At 40.8% G+C, this 20390-nt stretch overlaps 2 protein-coding genes across 3 annotated transcripts in view; both read left to right on the plus strand.

Moving 5' to 3' along the window:
- The window catches only part of nebl (nebulette), a 25323-nt gene extending 22333 nt beyond the window's left edge, over positions 1-2990 (plus strand). Inside the window, exons 23-26 of the mRNA XM_042215762.1 lie at positions 23-200; positions 809-901; positions 2576-2706; positions 2814-2990. Coding sequence (XP_042071696.1) covers positions 23-200; positions 809-901; positions 2576-2706; positions 2814-2990 — 579 coding nt within the window. The remainder of the gene's footprint in view (positions 1-22; positions 201-808; positions 902-2575; positions 2707-2813) is intronic.
- Positions 2991-8748: 5758 nt separating this feature from the next.
- On the plus strand, positions 8749-17453 carry ssr1 (signal sequence receptor, alpha). 2 transcript variants are annotated; one of them, XM_005950814.3, is made up of 10 exons: positions 8749-8911; positions 11361-11488; positions 11612-11708; positions 11808-11911; positions 11990-12148; positions 12316-12392; positions 12490-12568; positions 12792-12885; positions 13726-13740; positions 14597-17453. In XM_005950814.3, the coding sequence occupies exons 1-10, from the start codon at positions 8842-8844 to the stop codon at positions 14662-14664; spliced, it is 891 nt and encodes a 296-aa protein (XP_005950876.1). In that variant the 5' UTR covers positions 8749-8841; the 3' UTR covers positions 14665-17453. The 2 variants fall into 2 exon arrangements, with proteins under 2 accessions (XP_005950876.1, XP_005950877.1); XM_005950815.3 differs by lacking the exon at positions 13726-13740.
- Positions 17454-20390: the final 2937 nt, after the last annotated feature.

Consider the following 20390-nt stretch of genomic DNA (forward strand, 5'->3'; position numbering starts at 1 on the left):
CTGACTCCTCTGCTCTTCACAGGCAAAGTACCACGAGGACTTTGAGCGGGCGCGCGGTCGAGGCTTCACGCCGGGGTTGGACGATCCCAGCATGGAGCGCTACCAGAGAGCCAATCAGATGATGGGAGAGGCGGGCTACAACAAAGGCATGCACCACCAGGTGACAGAGATGGACAGACGACCAGGAGGCATCATCGTAGGTTAGTGAAAGAGCCTGTGTGTGTTAAGGATTCAGCGGTTGGTGTGTCTGCTGGCTGCTGTGTGGTATTGCACTAAGAAAGGGATTGGCCAGCAGAGTCACATGACACAATCATCTGATGTTGTTTAGTTGTTGAATTCTTTATTCTTCTTAGCTCTAACTGTGAACTTTGAACCTACAAAGAATGTGATGCTTCATCAATAACTTTTGTCTCCTGTAGTTTCTGTTATGTGTTATTCATATAGTGTTTCACAATAAAAGCCTCCACATGAAGCCAAAGACCCCTGAAATGAGAGCAAGGTTTAGGTCTGGACCAGGTGGTTGACGTGCTGAGTCTGGTTTAAGTATTATTTTATGGTAAAGTGGAGCCACTTTCCGCTTTGTTACTTTCTTTTCATAGTTTGTTTTTTTAAATGAACAGATGAGCTGTGATTTGGACTTTTTTTTATTTTTTTTTACTTCAGCCCTCTGAGTTTATATCTGTTAATGTCAAGAACAAAGTCAGAGAAACGTCAGTTCAAATGAAGTCATGGAATATTTATCAACTTAATAATGTTGGATGGTTTCAGTCACTGCTTCTGTCCAAATCTTGTTCCCTCCTGTCTGAAGACCTGAAGGTGTGGAGGGCAGACCCAGGCTCCATCTTTGACTTTGACCCTCTTGAGGACAACATTCAGTCCAAAAGCCTCCGCAGGATGTCTGGTAGCTCTGGATCCTCAAGAAATGTTTTCAAACTAAAATATTTTGCATATTTGCATACATCTCTCATGACCCCTCATGACCCTGGTTTTACTATTAATGATTTTTAAAGTCACATTACCCTTTTACACACTAATAAACATGTTCACAAATTATTTTCCAGCCTGCTGTGTGCAAGTTTGATCCTCAGTTCACACTCTTGCATTGATCGAGTTGAAAGTTCTGCCTTTACTTAAAAAAAAATCCTTATTATCATAAAGGTCCTTTTTTTAAATGTCTTTGTTTGTGACGTTAAAATAAAATAAAATAAAAATACTAAAACTGTCAACAGTCACACTGTAAGTCCAAGATTTAGAGATATTAACTGGAAATATGCTCTTGTGTAATACCAGTCTGAACCACAAGATGGCGCATTCAGCCTTTGTAGTACTCAGTATAATATGTGTATATATATTTATATCATTCCATTTACCATAATTTTTAGTAGCCTGAAGACCTAAACATTCCATTAAATTAGTTTGAAGCCATCTTCAGCAACACAAAATTATTTAATGACCTGTATTTGTATAGCGCTTTACACATGCAGTCATCCACCCATTCACACACTGGTGATGGCAGCTACATTGTAGCCACAGCCACCCAGATCCAGGTCCCTGACAGAAGCACCTAAAAGTAAGTCCAGCTGCCTTCAACTCAAGCTTTCCAGAGTTTAAACAAAAAATACATTTAAGCAAGAGTCTGGTTATAGTTAGTACCAGCACGTTGATCCTGTTAGCCAACATCCTGACTGAAGCTTTGCCATTACCATGTTGTGCAAAATGCATTGGATAAAATCCAAGTAAATATAGTTGATGGAAATGCAACTAACACCCAAAATGAGCGTTAAAACATTTCAGTTTACTGAAATAAAAACATGTCTAAAAAGCAGCTAAATGGAAAAATAATGTGTGCTTATGAAACCAAATTAAAATATCATTTGGGTGAAATTTGGTCTGCGCAACAAACATAAGGAAACATTTTTTGCATGTAGCGTTTTATTACTAGAATCATATGTGACAGAGTGTTGACACTGTATGCTGAAATAAGTAACCCCCCCTTCTGGAAACTAACTGAAACTAAACTGAATTAAAAATAGCAAAAAAAGAAAACTAACAGAACCATAAGTTATAATTTGAAATAGCTGATATGCTCATGCTGTTACGTACTGTGTTTGTTCTTATTAGCGATGTTTTCTTTGTTTTTCCTGTTGTTACTTCTGTCCCGCGCTGCCCTCCGGTGGTGGCCGGCTGTTAGAGCGAGCTGACCGCAGGCTGAGCAGGCAGCACTCCCAGCAGTCGCTCACCCACAGCCAGGCTCAGTCTGTCAGCTCGCTGACCTCTGACCTCTGGGACCGCAGCAGCGCTGAAACTCCGGGTATCTTTCCCCCTCGGTTTTGTTTCCTCCTCACAGCAGGGTGAACGCATGGGCCGACTTATGTTTCCCGTCTCTGATCCACAGATTAAACTAACTCACTGTCTCCTCGCAGGATTGTGCATGAAGGTCACTGTGGGGGTTTTATTGTTAACATTTCACAAAGAGTTTCACAGCAACAGAGGTTTTCCAAGAAAGCAGAACAGAGTTTTCAACTTATTTGCTCTCACGCCTCTCTCTCTCTGTGTTTCTGTGTCTCTCACCCAGCTCCTGTGCTCCCTGGAGCGTACCATCAGGGCGTCCAGATGCAGCAGCAGCAGCAGTATCACGGCTACATGCATCAGACCAGCATGTCATCTGTCAGATCTGTCACCTCTCCTCCACACTCAGGCACCATGGTACACTCTTCTGCAACAAAGTTTTTTTTTGGTATAAATTTAAAGTTTTTTTTCCCTGAGAACAAAATCCCTGAAACCCTGAAATCTGTGTCTCGGCCTTTTTGCAGCGTGTTTACCGTGCGCTGTATGACTACGCGGCTCAAGATCACGATGAGGTCTCATTCAGGGACGGCGACGTCATCATCAACGCTCAGCCCATTGACGAGGGCTGGATGTACGGCACCGTGCAGAGAACCGGCAAGTCCGGCATGCTGCCGGCAAACTACGTGGAGTGTTGCAACTAAAGCGGAGAGGAAGACGAGTTTGTGAGAGAGAGCGGAGAAGATGAAGTGAGACGGGGCTGAAATTCACAGTTACATCCACCTTCAGCGTTATAAAAGCAGCTGGTGATGTTCTTTGCATTTCAGGGCTCATTTATATTTTCAGTGTTATGGGAAACGGGAAAGACAGGTGATAGATTGTTAGACTGTTCTGGTCAATTTTAAAAACAGGAAATTATGTTTAAAAAAATAAGTTTAATGGGTTTTAATTAGACGTGATGGATTACAAAGCTGCAGCTTCTTTGAGAATAAACACATCTGCTCAACAGCCAATCAAAGAGCAGTTTCTGCACTTAAAGGTGAAGGAAACTGACCAGGATGCAGTGCAGCGGAGCAGGGTGCGCTATGATTAAAGAGGGCTGTCTGGATGCTTGGGGAAGCCTTTCCTGTATCTGATGGACACAGATACGTCTATCAGGTCCATCGCTTATTGGAAAATACATCTACTTCAGCTCCATTCAGGCCTTTTCTACAGTATCTCCAAAATTATTCTTCTTGTTCTGTAAAATTAGCATTTATGTTAAAAAAAAAAAAAGAAATTTACAAAAAATCTACGCAAAATATTATGAAGCACTGTCCAGAAATATGTGCAAAGTCATGGAAATCAATTTCACTTTTTTTGACACAGCTCTTAAATTATTACATTGAACTCAAATCTGTAAACTCCTGGAGTTTCATCCATGTCCGTCCGAAAGCAGCTGCGGAATCAGCATCAGTAGTAACCTCGAGGCTCTGGTCACGTCTCAAAGTTACTGTATATGGTTTGAAACAGAGTGAAAGTGCACCGAACGAAAGGTTTGGGATCTGAGCTGGAAATGAACCACAAGCAGCTTCATGGTTCTTCTTTAAGTGGCACTGAAATATATATTTTTTAATTTAGGCATTAAAAGTTTAAGAATCTATTGGGCAGAACTGTCTGGTGTAAAAAAAATTAATAGATAGATAAAAGATAGATAAACCTTTGTAGTTTTACACTAAGCGCTGCAATGCACTGAACACCATGAGCCGGTGATATCAGGTAATAATTGACCTGAAGGGGAATTTTCTTTTGATGAGCGGTGGATGAAGAGAAAAAAGCAGATGGAGGGATAAATCTAGCATGCTGTCATGTTTTATGAGAATATAGAAGTAGAGGAGCGAACGACAGAAGGATGCATGAAGAGAAGCGGTGAGAGAGACTAGAAACAAGTAACGTGTAACTTTTTAATCACCTGTGACAAACTAGAAGAGGAAATGAAGAAGGAATGAGCAGGATTAATCTAGTTTATAATACAACAGGAATTCAGACAAGACTCCCAAACTGCAGCTCTGGGTGTGGTCTGTGTTTTTAATACTGCCAACAACGCCCAGGAAAAGACCACAAAGCCTCGTTTCAGCTCCACATGTCGATTAATCCACAACAAATTGACTGTAATCTCACTACATCCACTTAAAAGACTCATAAATGTTTCATACTTCAAATGAACATGAAGATAAGCCGAATCAAAGTTCTTGTTCATTGTTGAAAACTGCTAATTAGACTCATAACTCATGATATAAGTCACTGCTTGGCAAATAATCCTAACAGGCACTGCAGTCAGCTCACATCGACACGCTGCAGAGGAGATGCTCCTTAAACATAAAGGCAAACAAATCTGAGAAAGGTTCTTACTCGGGTCAGTTTTTAAATATTCAGATTACATTTGTTCCTTTTACCTACTATGAAATGTTTCCGTTCTACAGTTTGCATTTTTAATTTGCATTTTTGTCCAAAATGTTTTAAGTTTAAATGACTTTAAATAACAGAACAAACCAAAAAAAGATTAAGTTGATTATTCCACCCTCACAAGACAAAATCCCAGATGAACAAAAACAGATCAATAAAAAAGCCCAGCAGGTCCAACAGTGGCTGCTCCATCGGCAGGTTTCTCCACCCTCAACCAAATTTCCTCTCATCAGACGCGGTGTCCCTGTGCTCTGATCAAACTCACTCACTACAGAGTGGATCTGATGGATTTCCTGTTCTTATTGAATTCGTGTTCAGATGTGAGAAAGACAGTTTAAGTTTTTATTCTTTAAAATAAAAGGAAAATGCTGCCTACAGCTTCTCCCTTATTCAGAAGGCTCCCCACAGCAGGTAGCTGGTTTGTTTGGAGGGTTTTCCTGGTTTTGTGTCTGTGGCTGGAGATGAACTTGGGATCTTTTTAACTGCTTCACTCTGGCACCACCAGAATAAAGAATACAAATGAAAACTGAATTTAAATGTTGGCGTAATGGAAACTTGATATGATGTCAACAAGTACAACGAGTTGTCCTGTTTTAAGACCATTATTAAGATGCATAGAAGAATAAGTGCTGCTCATCAGGGAGCGACACCCATGAAACAGACCCCCTATTATCTGCGCACTGAGGTCTGAGGGACCTCCCAGGACCTCCCTGACACTATTTTCCAGATATCTCTTGATCTCTAATGTCGAACACGACCTGCTCCAGAGCAGGTCTGTGGTTCTGAAAAGCCAGGATTAAACCAAAGTTACCTGGACGAGCCCAAATACTGCTCTGTCAGCCATCGATGCCACTAATGAAACAAATATGGTCACATGCTGACACGTTTATGTGATCTGAAGGGAATCCAGAAAGCACAGAGAGATGAATTGAGACACTGATGGTTTTTGGTCTTTTTATGGGTTTTGTTGGCATTAAGAAAACGACAGATTGTCAGCAGACTTTCATTTGAAAGGATGCAGAAAAAGAAGAAGAGGAGCAGGGAATGAAAATAATTAGATCTGTCTTCTCTCTGGACGTGAGCCCGAGAATGAAAAGGAAAGAATGAAAAGTCAGAAAATACTTTTTTCTTAGCAGTGATGCAACCAAAAGGAAGGAGTGGGGCAGGCGAACAGGAACAAGGTTTAGAAACCTCGAGTTTGAGCATTTATTTATCCCGGGTTTAATTCATGTTCAGGGGAGTGTGGTTTGGTTTTTGACTTCTGATGTACAGTAACCTGTCGACAAACCACCGACAGATCATCGGTTTTAAACAGCAGCAGTAACCTCTGTGTTTGTAAAGGACTTAACTAACACACTGTGTCTTTCTGTTTCTCGTGTCATGCTGTCTGAATATCTCTGCACACAGTAAAAGTTTATATTTCCTGAAATCTGAAGAGACTGTTTAAGTACGTCGGACTGGAGATTTCTGGACGTTGCAGACTATTTTGATACACGGGCTCCTGTCCACGTTTGGGAAAGTTATATTTTACTCTTGTGTGTATCCAGTAAGTCGTGTTTTTGGGGTTTCTTGTCTTGCTGTGTGGATTGCATCCCGGTCATGTACTGAATAAATCTTCACTCAGCCATGATTTGTCATTCTAGCTGGAAAGCATTTTTGCATTTTGTATGTTTTATTTCATAAAAATAGATGCAATAGAATATAATTTACTGAATATTCATGTGTTGATTGTGTTAAGTTTTGAAGAGACGCTGTTTCTTTTGTTTTTGGTTCATGCTTTGATGATTTTTTTGCTTCTAATGTCACAGTTTTTTCTTATTTACTCAGTATATCATCACAGATTTTACTAAATTTATTTACATATTATTTGAAATTATGGATCATTCAATCTCGGCCTGTTTTGCCATGTGATAATTGCAGTGTGTTCCATATGGGAGAAATAAAAAACAAATAAACAGTCAACAGAAAAGTTCATCTTATTTAGAAATATGACTCGGATCCTGTTATTGCATCTCTGAAAGTGAGACGTTTACTGATGCCAACAGCAGATATTTAGCTGTTGTGTCACATCACCTTTCATGGACAAAAATATTTCTAAAAATGTGCAATGATGACTTTTAAAATGTATTACATGTGTTACATCTAATCTGGGGGGAGCAAAAATAAATAAAATAAGACATCAGCTCAGCCGAATAATTACTTTAAATATGTGGACACAAGTGCAGCAAATACAGCATAAAGCTGAGCCATCAAAGGTGTGAAACACTAGGACATACAGCATGTTTGAAAACCATGTCAAAGAAGCAAACTGAGGGTTTAAATACACACATAAGGTCATTAGTGACAGAGGACACATCTGGGGGAAAGAAGCACAGGTGAGCAGAATCTAACTATACAAGAACTTAAAGCATGTGACATTAAGGAAAGTAAGACAGGAAGTAACAGAACACAAGACTACCACAAAAAAAAGGGTCAGAAGATGCACAGAAACGAGACTAGGAGACATCAAACAAGGAGCTAAGAAACATAAATACCTAAGTCAGAAGCACTGGAAATGCTATACCCAAAAGACTAAATAATATAACACTTGAATGTAAGCTACCTAATAAACCCAACAATAAATTGTGAAAACCACAAAACTCAAAACACGAGGTCAAAGATCCAGAAACCCTGACAGCGTGCTTCTGCAGCCTTTTTCCAAGAGCTCTGGTTTATCTTGCCATTGAATGTGTGAGGTAGTTGAATGCAAGGACACTCTTAAAAAAATCAAAATAAATAAATCTTGACGTCAAGAGTTTCACTTCTGGTTAAAGTACCAGGAGATGATGTGGAAATTTTGAAATGGTTACAGAATATACATGCATACAGTGTATTAGTAGTGGTATTGTTTTTGTTTTTTAACTTTTATCTGTTTTTGTTTTATACTTTATCTCTGTGTGAAGCACGTTGTGATCTTTTATCTAGAAATAAATAAAACAAAATTTTACTTACTAACTGTTCAGCACCTTTCATCCTGGTTAGTGAAGTTCAAAGTGCTGCACAGATGACTGACAGTCTGATAGTAAAACAGAGGAAAGTCTAAAGTAGCAAAACAACATGCAGTGACAAGGACTTTCAAATAAATTGTAATAAAAATAAAATTATTTTTTATAAGTGGCATTAAAACGTAATAAATCTTATAAACAGTCAGATTAAGAGTTTGCCATTAAAATATGATGATGCTAATTCATAAAGAAAAAATATTTTCTTTACTTTTATCATTCTTTTTCCCATATCTGTTGTGGAACATAACGCTGAACATACAACAGGAGAAAAGTGCGCATTGACAGAAAAAACAAAGAAAAAAACATCTGTATATATTGCATATTGCGATTTGGATGTGTACGTGACTGAATTGTACGTGTTTGAACGCAATTTGTGGCTACAACAGCAACAACAACAATACCAATAATAATAATGATAATAATAGTTGGAAATTAGCAATATGCGCAGAACATCAGTTTTATACTTACACTACGTTAAACTGCACTGTCCCTTTTAAATAAAGAATTAGTATTATTAATAGAAAACAATTTAAAAAGATTAGACATTCATTTTAAAGCATCAGAAACAAGTTTTCGTTCTAGCTGCATCTGCTAATTTATTCTGACATTTCGTAGAAACTCCCAGTTTGTTTATATCTGCAACAAGAAACAGTACTATTATTCATTCTTAGAATTAAATATGAAATGTAAGTTATGAAGAAAGGTCATTCTTTCAGCACTTGATCAATTAAAGTTCGTTTTTATTCTGTTTTTTTTCTCGGCAGTGTTCACTTCCGGTTTTGTTTCCTTTGCATTCGTGCTTCCTAAACTTCCCCAACTTGAGCAGAAAGTCCACAACTCAGGTCAGCTGTTCTCTGTAAAAGTTATATTATTCTTAACACTCTCAACCGTGTCTAACCATTTTTATACCAACACAACTGCGACCTGAAAGGGGGCTGACGCCACGCCACAAACTCCACCGTGACTTCTGCGCATGCGTCATAGTTAGAGTAACGGAAGCAGTACAGCGACGCTCATAGACAGCCTGACCGACGCTGAATGAGAACGCACTGATTTCGACTTCAAAATGATGAAATTTCTGCCGAAACTTCTGCTACTGGTGTTGTTAGCCTTTCCGGCGACTCTCCTTATCAAAGGTAAGTCTGTTTGTAAAGATACGAAGAAAAGCGCAGCGATTTAGGGGGAAAAGAAGTGTTAGCTGTCGAGCTAAGTAGCTGCTGTGGGGAAAGGGGAAGGCCGCTCTCCATTAAGCGTGCTGGTTGAAGTGAAGCGTGTATATAAAAATGAAGGGATTCATCGTAAATGTGGGGCAATTAGAGGGATATCTCCATGGTGGATTTCGTTTTCGCAAATGCCTCTTATTGTTTAGTGTAATTTAGTGTAAGGTAGCTCACGTCAAGGTACTTTAAACGCCTGGTTAGACTGACGTGTCCTTACTGTTAGCAGGGAAGCTAAGAGGTTCAGTTAACGTGCTGCTTTATTTCAGCTCCTTTATTTCCTCTCTGTGTAAACGGAGCCTCGGAGTTGCCACACATAATATGATGTACTCAACAAAACTTGTGAAAGTTGCTGAAAAACAGGGTAAAGTTACTTTTGTTGCTACGCTAGCTTACTTAGCTTAACCCCGCAGAACTGAATCACAGAGTGACTGTTACTTCAAATGCCCGCTTAATTAATGTAAGTAGATAATTAAGTCTGTAAGAGTGTGGCCTATTTACTCAATTGGTCTGCACACTGTGCAGCTGAACGGGTGTTTGAGGCCGATTAAGTTATCTGGATCGTATCCTGTTGGCTGTGATTGTAAGCTGTGGGTTAGTTCGGCGTTTACATGACGAAACGGACGTGTTGGCTTCCTATTTCTTTTAAGCAACACTGTTTTTACATCACGCGCCTGTGGATACGCTTTTAGAGAGTTTAACAATAGAAACTTTACATTAGGGTATTGATATTTGTAATCAAAGTCTAACCAAGAACTTGGTGTTGTGTGGATATTATGCACATCATTATTATCACGGTTAATAATGTTGTAACAAGTTTCATTTTAATGTGTTGGTTAATCCCTGGCCTTGTGTATATGCAGACAGAGTGAGGGGAAGTAGTGGGACTAACCTGACTGTGTTATTGGGTCGCTGTCAGGAGTCATAAAACTAGGCAGCATGGTGGTGCATTGGTTATCATGGTTGCAAAACAGCAAGAAGGTTCTGAGTTGGAGCATCCTGGATGGAGAAGTCTGCAGCCCAAATAGATGCATGTCAGGCAAATGGGTGACTCTAAAATGATCTTGTGTGTCAGTGTCTGACTCTGTTAGCTGGGGTATGCTGCCTTCATTTGGATAAGCTTTTAAACAAGTGGATAGCTGCACCCTAATTGACAGGGTGTGACTGCACTGATGAGCTGAACGAAGGTATTTGCTTTCACGCAGATCTGAATGTTAAATGTTCAAAAATGTTTGCATGCTAGTGTTATTCGTCAATTTTCTTAACTCTTTATCCAGTTCAGCGCGGGCTCCATCCACACTGAACTGGACAACAGACGACTGTTCCAGCTGTCATGGGGCGAAAGGTGTGGTGCAGCCTAGGTTATGCTCTCTCTCCATTGTCATCTCTCTGCGCGATGCAAGCCCAAACTGACGTCACAACTGCTGGCATGTGCCACACTTGGGCATCATTTCAGTTTTTCATGCTTCTCTTAACTTTTGTAATGTGCCATGTGCAGCCAGCTGGGTGGAAGAGAAAACTGTTCGATCAACTTGGTTTTTTTGTTTTTGTAAACTAAGTTTTTAGTTGTATATCAATACCACAGTTCAAAGGTTCCCTGATTACAGCAGATGTTGAAACAGCAGAAACTTCTACACTTACACCAGCACTGATGCAGACCAGTTCAGGAGAGAACTGTGGCGAGTACCGTGTGCCTTCAAGTTACAGTTTGCGCTTGATACAACCAGTGAACCAGTGTGGTGACCATAAATGCCAGTAAGGTTTAAATACATGTGACTCGCTACCGTTTAGTTCTAGAACTAAAGATGGCTCTTGGGTGAGAAGTAAAGTCCAGTTGCCTTCTTCACTTGACTTAGATCTTGAGATGATGGCCGTCTTGGAAAATGTAGAACTGTTTTTGTTTGTTTATAATATATTTACATGGAGACTTTGATGCTTTTATCTACCTTTGAAAGATTGTGTGATGTTACCTTAACAAAATCTATCATCCCAAGTTTTAAACCACCAAAAGTAGAGTTTGTAATTTCCAAGTTGTTAGGTTGTAGTGAATGCTGCAGCTCGGTGTTTAGCTTGGTCTGGATCTGTTCTCCAGGCTATGCTTGAATTGTTCTTAAGCACACCGTGCAACAAGTTTGAGAACCATGTAGTCTTAGGTACCAGAAGAACATTGATGGAGTAAAAAGTCATATCTGTGTTGTGGTCAATTTTAGGCTTGCATCCATTTTTCCAACCATCACGGAGCTCATTGGTGAACTGAAGATGTGCTTTAAATATCAGACCTCTGTAGCTGCTCCGGGGTCTTTGAACCATTACGTGAAATAAAGATTGTGTTTATAGGCTTGGTAAAAATTCCCATACTTTCTGTCAGGACCAGTGGCAAGTGCCCAGGATTTGACTGAGGATGAGGAGGCTGAGGCTGTAGATGAAGACGTGGTGGACGACGTGAACGAAGAGGATGATGAGGCAGAAGTGGAAGATGATGATAACACAGAACTGGTAAGTGATTAAATTGGCTGTAGAAATGTTTTCATAGATGATGCAAGTTTTCGCTGTTTACTGTACCGTGATAAACGTGAACCTGTTCTTTGTCCCATTACCTAAACATGTGCGCTTATCTAGACGGAAGAAAAAGAAGATGAAGAGGAGGAAGCGTTGGTTGGAGAGGTGAAGGCTTCCCCCAACGCTGACACAACCATCCTGTTTGTCAAAGGAGACGGTGAATGTCTTTGTGTATCCGCCCTCTTGTTTTCATTCAGCAGTTTCTAGATTTTCCTGTATTGAAACCCCCGTTTGATTCATGCCATCCTTCCTCTAGACTTCCCAGCCAACGACATCGTTAAGTTCCTTCTTGGCTTCACTAACAAAGGGTCGGAGAACTTCATCGTAGAGTCTCTGGATGCTTCTTTCCGTTACCCACAGGTAAGAAAATGAGCTGTAACAAATATTCATAGCTGTAGCTTCATCTCTCTCTAAATTTGTCCTGTTGTCCCCTTTCAGGATTACCAGTTCTACATCCAGAACTTCACCGCTCTCCAGCTCGGCACCGTGGTTCCTCCCAGCAGACAGGCCACCTTTGAGTACTCCTTCATCCCTGCAGAGCCAATGGGTGGGCGGCCATTCGGACTCGTCATCAACCTCAACTACAAGGACAGCAGTGTAAGCATGACTGGTTTAAGCTCTTCTAATGTCAGTGATGTAACAAATCAGATTCTGTGTGGAAATTTGGGACAATAAGTAGGAAAAAGTCATCTGTAGCCATTATTTTCCACCATTGCGTTTGTTTCTTTATTTACATTTCTCATCCATTCTTTTCCCACCTACAGGGAAACGTTTTCCAGGATGCTGTGTTTAACCAGACTGTCACCATCACTGAGAGAGAGGATGGGCTTGATGGAGAGACGTAAGCATGCATATATACACACCCAATCTGGCTTTTTTCCTCCCCCTTTGCCTGCATTTGTCCATAAACCCACCCTCTCTCTCTCTCTCTCTGCCAGGATCTTCATGTATGTCTTCCTGTCAGGTCTTGGGCTGCTCGTGGTTGTAGGCCTTCACCAGCTGCTGGAGTCCAGAAAGGTGCAGATACCATCAGATGAAACTGTTTTTAAAGAAATGGGTAGTTGAGGGGAAAAATAAACCCTTTGATGGTTTAGCTAGTGTTTTTTACATCAGGATCTGCCGGTGTTTGTCACAGACTTAAACTCTTTGGAGCTTTTGGCCAAAGCATGAGCTACATGAGGTTGATTTGGTGTCATTAGCACAAAAAAAAGCAGACAGCTCATTCTGTGTTTGTTTGTAGAGGCGGCGTCCAGCTCCAAAGGTAGAAACGGGAACTTCGAGCCACAACGACGTCGACCTGAGCTGGATCCCCCCAGAAACACTGAACCAGATCAGTACGTACTCCTCGCACACATCCTGTGACCTCATCAGCTCGCACACAAGCTTTCTTTTTTATGCACTTTGTTATCTGCAGACACAGAAATCCAACTGTTTATACACCACAAGTCTCAGATGAGATTGTCAGCTTCATCGAACACTCCCTCTCAGAGCACCTTTTAAGCTTTTCTTCCTCACAGAATCAGCTGAGTCACGCGTGCAGGTGTATCTTTTGTAACATTGAAAACATTCACCAAAATTACATTTAATTCCTTTAATTAAACAAAAGACTACACGAGCTTTAACCATTTAAATATGGAAGTGACTCTGCAGAACAGTAGCATGTTGGCTGTTTTAGAGTGAAGTAACACGAGCACTGGACCACATGGACATCATGTGTTTGCAGTGAGCCACACGTTTCAGTGATATTTAAAATACAACCTGATTATAGGAGGAGGAGATTTCAGGTTTCAAACAGTGCTTGCACAGATGGTGTTTAATTTCATATCTTAGTACATGCTTAGTTTAGGCAGTTGGACTACTTTTAGGTTCATAGATTTCTCCAGGTTAAACATCTTAGCTTTCATCACGGGTCCCTGCAACCTCTCTGCTTCCTGTGCAGCTCTTGAGGTTGGCAGACGTCTGTAGAGCTGCTGATTCTCTCCGCACCCAAACATTTTCGAGTTTATTATATGAACAGGTTCAGGATATTTGCTGCTGTTGCTGCTCTGTTCTTTCTTCCTGCTTCACCTGCTGTTTCAGAATGATCTTAATCCTTGACTGAGCACGAGGATCACTCACCTTCTTTCTCCTCCTCTCTCTGCTTTCCTTGCTCTCATGTTTTCCTGCGTCTTCAGTGCAGAGTCGCAGAGGTGAGGTCTGCTGCATGTCGTGTGTTTGTGTGTCTGTAACACAACTTTGGTCCTGATGTTGGAGTGTTTAGTGTTCTTCTCCCACTCCTGGTGTTCCAGATGTTCTGATCTGTTAGTGAGAAACTGCAGAAAGTTAAACTAAACACAGTTTCCCACTGACATCACGTCACATTATTCACCTGTTTTGTGATCAGACCATCTGGTTCTTGGCATTCTTCCTTGTGTGTGAAAGTTGGTCTTAGAGAGTGGTGGTCACAGTAAGCGGGGTTGTGGTGCAGCTGCTTGGTTGGATGTTGGCTATAAAAATGATTTTCCTTCTTTCATTTTTACTTAACCCAGCAAACTCCTCCAGTATCTGGAAAACATGAAGACGTTAGTGATCCCGTTGCTTGTTTTTGTCATACCTGTGATATTTTCATTACTGTTACAGATGTTATAAAATCCTCTAAAGTCTTCAGTTACAACTTTCAGTCATTTTTATACAAAAGGCAGTCAACCCAAGTCATCTGTGAGTCGAGTTGCAGGTGTAAAATACTTTTAGTCGCACATTACATGTGTGGTCATTTTCCCCCTACACACTGCTGTAATTATTTCAAAGTTCCTTAGTTTGCTTGTCAGATGTAATAAAAACCTCAAACCTGTTGATGGAGTCTCCACTGTAAATAATACATGTGTGAGAAAGCTTCAGTGAAATGTTTTTGGAAGACACATTTGGTTTTTTTGGTTTTTTAAGCATGTTCTGACCTCATGTTTGGCCTGATTCTGAGAACATAAAACCTGCAGGTGTGTGGCATCACTGCTCTGTTTTCAGAAAAAAAATTACAATTCACCTTCTTAACATCTTCTCCTCCTTCAGACAAAGCATCTCCCAAAAGATCTCCTCGCAAGAGGAACCAGAAACGCTCGGCCGGCTCAGACGAGTGACGGCTGACAAACGTCACTTCAACAAAAATTTCATCCACCCGTGGAGGAAGAGGAGGCGGCGGGCTGAGAGCTCCACCGTGAGCACACTCTGCCCTCTGCTGAGGAACTTGAACCAGTGCCAAGCACAGCGATGGCTGGCTCAGCTTAAAAACTGTTGAACACACACACACACACACACTGCAGCCCCTTTTGTTTAACGATTACTTTTTCTGACGCTGTCACAGAGAGATGTGGGGAGGCTCATCCTCTAACAGGCATGTTGGGCGTTTGTTTTCTCTGAAGGTTGATGGGTTTTCTTCAAAGATCAGATTTTTTTTAAGCCTTGGTAGTACAACTGCTGACATTATCATTGTGAGACAGTATTGATTGTGTTGTTTGCCTCGCACACTGACGCACGGCTGAAACGATCAGAATCATTTTTGTCTAATTCGACTCTTCTTTCAAGTTACTGGTTCAGAGTAGAAACACTGGTTGGTTGCAGCCCTGCTCTGATGTGTGGAGGAGCTACAGTAACAGATGCAGTTTTGTTGTTTTTGACTTTTTTGTATATTTTCTCTGTTCGTTGATTTTGTCTGCACATAATTTTTGGTTTTGTTGGGATTTTGTAGACTTAATCTGCTTCCCTTCTGTCTGCTGTCCCTCTGTGTTTCACCCTTTAGTCACAGTAACTCAGTTTCCCTTCTGCAGATACTCAGTTTTTTTTGTTTTTTTTTTTTTGTGGTCTGATCCTGTCGGTCAGCTATCAGTGCCGTCCTTCTTAAACTGTAACTGACGTTTTGAGCTAACGTTTCAATGCTCATGTTATATTTAGGGGGAAAAGGTCCAAATCTTTGTCTAACAATGATGAAATATTGTTTTGGTTTAGCACAGAAAAGAAACAGGCCGCAGTAATGCAGTGTGGCCAGTAGGAGGTGGTACGAGTAGATCTCCAGAAACTCACCAGGCATTAATCTCTAGTTTCTCCTTATGTAATTGATTAAGCGTGTATTTCAGCAGGCAGCTAATTATTGAGAGAGAATATGGAGATATTGATTATCTGCCTGATAAGACAGATGGACGACATGACATCCAGCAGCTGCTGAGTTTCTTGTGCTACAGAGGCTGTGACCGGCTGCCCGCCATCATCACAGTCACTGTGACGCAAACGTTCATACTGTGTGCTGCCTCAGCGTGTTTTACTTTACTGTGATATAGTGAAGAGCAGTCATGCTCATGTTCCACGGGGGTTTTTGGCAACTAAATCAAAGTTATGCAAAGCTTCAGTTTTACAGTGACGAACCTCCTCCTGCAGTTCTGTGGTGTGCTGGACTTTTGAGCTTCTGAGCCAAATCATTTTTGCAGACGATGTGCTGCTGACTTTGTGCGTGAAGTTGATCCGTTTGAGTTTTTTGCTTGTCCTTCTACTTTTTGAGATTTTCAATTGTATTAAAATCCAGAGTTTCCAGCCCATGATGCCGGGAGAGCGTCATGGGCTGGAAACGGTGACACGAAGCTCCATCATGTTAGAGAGTGTGCCAGTTGTTAGGTGGACAGACAGAAGCGGAGAAACGGATCAATGTGGAGCTCTGAGGCAGGAACGGATCACCATCAATCAGCATTTGGCTCAGAAGCTGATATCAGCACGTTATGTTGTTTACGCTGTAAACACAGTCTGCAGGAATTTGATTTAGTTGGAACTAAACTCATTTAGTTCTTATGATTTTTCTTCACCATATCATAAAGAAAATGTGCGAAACACAAAATTTATGCCACTTAAATTTTTGGCCATGATTCTTTCTCGACAAGGCTTCTGAGTTTTCTGTGCTGTGAAGCGTAAAGTCTGTTATTGTCAACGAAAATCGTCCAAGTCCTGTTTTTAGAACAGTTTTCATTTAGGAATCTGAAAAAGTTCATTAGGCAGAAAATGTTTTGCTTATCCTTCTTTAAATCATGTGAAATGGTTAACTTGGTCTCTGGGAGCCTCTGAGGGGAGTAACCATCATCCAGCAGGTTCATCGATAGCAAGAATAATCTAGTTACAGCCTTAAGCATTACAATGCATGAAAGCGACTTTCTTTTCTCTCATTAACATGAGTATTTTAACATATGAGACGCAACTCATGAGGTTTTGTGAAATCGGATGTTATGGTTCTCCCGGCTCGCCCTGTGAAATATCTGCATCGTGATGTTACGTCAGACCTGCGAGTGGAGACCCGAGTGTCTCGTCAGGTGGACTCATCAGCACTGTTGCGCTCGCTTCGGGCTCTGGCTCAGAAGATGACGGGTAAAGACTCCTCATAAGAATCTAACAAACTGAACGGTTCGGGTCCTCTCCACGTGTGCCTGTTTTCTACCTTTTCCGTTTGTACGTTTTTATTCACTTCTGGCTTCTCTCCTCAAGCAGCCTGTGCAGATCAGAAAAATGTTGAAGCACTGGTGTAAATACTGGCTGACTTAAGCTGATTTCAGAGCAAATTTACCGAGCTAATTTATTCAAGACGAAGATTGGGATTAAAGGGGAGGGGGGTGGGGTTTGTATACTGTACCACTAGGGGGCATCAGATTCTGCAGGGCTTGAGCGTCAGATGAGGCTCCTGGTCTGCAGAGATGTCATTTCCTGTAAAGCTTTTTGTGGATATGGAAGTTGACAGCTGTTCACTGAGGCTCCCACATCCACAAGCAGCCAAGCTGACAGGTTTTTGTTATGTTTCTGTTTTTCTAAAATGATGGGGGCTGTAATTCAGAGATCTGAGCTTGTTCTTTTATTTGCTTTTAAATGTGCAGGAAATAAACTGAGGATTTGCTGTAGAGCTGCTGCTTCTGTCGTCTTTATTAACAAAAAAGAAGAAGGCGTAAGATTTTCTTTTCTCCATTAGTGCAGAAAAGTGAAGAATGAAGGTTTTTACAGAGTTCAAAGGAAGCAGAAATGAGGTTTGGTAATGGTCAAAACAAAACTGGGTAGATGAAACAAGCAGGAAAAAATCTTACAGATGAGCGCAGGCAACAGTAAAAAATACTACAGATTAATGCGAAGTAATTCACGTGTTTAATTTTAGTATATTTAGAACAAAGTTTGTCAGTTACAGTTGGGGTATGAACGTTAAAGCTACAGAGGTTGCATGAGCACACTGCAAGCAGAATGAAACATGCTCACCACAGTGTAAACGTGCGTGGTCCTTGGTGATGTCATTAACTGACTGAAAGGCCCCCGCTGACTGTGCACTGGCTGGCCACTTCATTAGGCACACCTGTTCAATCGCAACTGTCTAATCTGCCAATCACACGGCGACATGGCTCCAGTGGGTGGCGCTGAGGCACGATGCGCTGTTAAGACATAAACCTCAGAGAAGAAGAAAGCAACTTTTATTTTGAAAACTCACTCTCCTGCAGCTGCTAGGCTTTGCTAAATAGTGTTCCCAGCTCATCATGGCCTCGCCAGCCTGACTCCAGCTTTTTCACGGACTTCCCCTTCAGTCTTTGGTAGTGACGGTGAGATGAAGCCTAGTGATGAACTGAGCTTTTCATTTGCTCTACTGCGCCATCAAGTGGACGATTCAAGTGAAACGGGCTCTGTGATTATAATGTGATGTGTAAACCTCTAAACTGAATAAATAAATTGTGTTCGTGGTTATTTATCCCGAATATTGTCTCAGTATGTCTGATACAAAAGAGAAACTGGAAACTATCAGGACAGGGTTTTGGTATGATAGTGTAACTGTTAGGGCTGTGTGGGGAAATTTTGCCTCAGACAGTCAGAAATATTATAATTCAGATCATGCATCAGTACATTTTGTATATTTTTATAGATATAAAAAGAAAGCTGACACTTTGGAGACTTTATCAAAGGTGTGAGCATCAGCAGATGCCTTTGTGTCAAAGTGATTGAGGATAAAACACATAAACATGAAGGCGATTTTCCTGGCCTGGGATTTTATAAAAAATATTCTGCAGTAGATCAAAAACGAAAGAAACCATTGATCAACATATGACATACCTGATGCTGCTGAAGTGAAGCAGAGCAAGTTACAGAGGTTTGATTAGAGACACAGCTGAGCGTTTGCAATTTTGCATCATTTTAAAAAGTTTAAATTTGTTCAGTATTGAACGACAGAAATTAGGTTTTCTTTTCATAATTAAGTAAAAGGAAAAAAGCGGCCGACAGCCTGTAAACAACGGTAGAATTGTGCGTAATAAGCAAGCGAATAATGAAGAAAACAGATTTTTAGACTGGAAACTGTTCTTGAAGTACAGAGAGAGAGAGACAGCTGTGCGTGAAGTGTGATTTTATTGTGGTGGAAACAAAACAGCAAAAGTCAGAGTGAATTCATGGCGATGTTTATGTGAAGCGTAGTTTGGATCTTCTTTTGCTGCTGGTTCGCTCAATATTGTTTGGAGAGAGATCCGTCGGAGGCTCCGTGCTTTGTGTTTATGTCTGTGCAGAATCCGTGTTCCTGCTCTCATTTACTGCTTTAGCTGTTTGGTGGTTGTTGAAATTTTGTGAGGTTTAACCTGAGATTCTGGCATTTCGGGCAAAATGAATTTATATTTAAAAAATGATTCAGGATTTTAGTGAATCGATATGACGTTATCCAAGTATCGATTTTAATCGATAATCAAAACCCACCCCTAGTAACTGTGTAATTGTGCTTATGTACATCTGGATAATGACACAAACTAGTGTGTGGCGCTTCACTTTTTAAAAAAAAGACAGAAATCAGATTATAGGATATGTAGTGTTGTTTATTTATATTATGGTACTAATCATTCGTGATATTTATTACTGTGTGCATACTTTATTAGAAGAGATGAGATAAAAAAAAATCTCTTCCTTGCTCGTTCCATCGAACAATAAATGCTCAAGTAACTATGTAACACGTACGTAATCTGTTCAACAACACAGTGTGATGGGAAATCAGCTGTGTTTTGCTGCCCATTTTATTTCGAATCTGGCGCGAACCGGCGAGCCAGTTCCTGAATCAGTCACATGGTACGGACTGCCCGCGAGGCCTCGAACGTCACTGCATACGTAATCAAAGCGAGCCTCGATACGCGTTTCACAAAAACTCGCCGAGATTACCCGACACAGGTATCGAAGCTTCGACACACAGGACACATCACTAGTCTTTGGTCTTTTCTCCTGCACAGGTAACCAATCTCAAATCACTTTTATGGGTACATCACATCACAGCATATGTGACTGAACACGTGATTAAGCTGGCGCTAGCCTTTAGCTAGTTATCTTAGCATGCTGCTAGCTGCTTTAGTTGCTGTGTGATAACACGAGGGGAATACGACTCCATACGACATGTGTACAAATAGATCCAATGATTTTTCAGAGGTAGTTTATGTGATTTAGTCTCATATGAAGGCTCATAGTGGGTTGAAGGTGGATGGTGTTCACATGTGATTGTTCTGATTTTATTTCTTAGTTTGGATTCACTGAAATCATTTGGACCTCCAGTCGGAGTGAACTACAACACTGACGTCTGTGAGGTTTTGCTGTGAAAGCCCAAAACTCTGGGTGAAACACTATTACTGTTTCTTCTAATTAAATGACCACGACATATTTGTTTTAACTCGGTGAAATGGAGAATAGGGCCTGCCGAGTGGGAGACCCTCTTGGTTTCTTGCAGAGTATTTCAGGGTCTAAATTTCAAATTGTTTAGAGAAAAATGGGTATAGAGATCGACAGACCACGTGACTTTCGCGCATTGCATGCTGGGAACTCGTGGCAAAACAATCCAAGT

The sequence above is a fragment of the Haplochromis burtoni genome, unplaced genomic scaffold (assembly GCF_018398535.1).
Source record: "Haplochromis burtoni strain Fernald_Lab_line unplaced genomic scaffold, NCSU_Asbu1 Contig_817, whole genome shotgun sequence".
NCBI lineage: Eukaryota > Metazoa > Chordata > Actinopteri > Cichliformes > Cichlidae > Haplochromis > Haplochromis burtoni.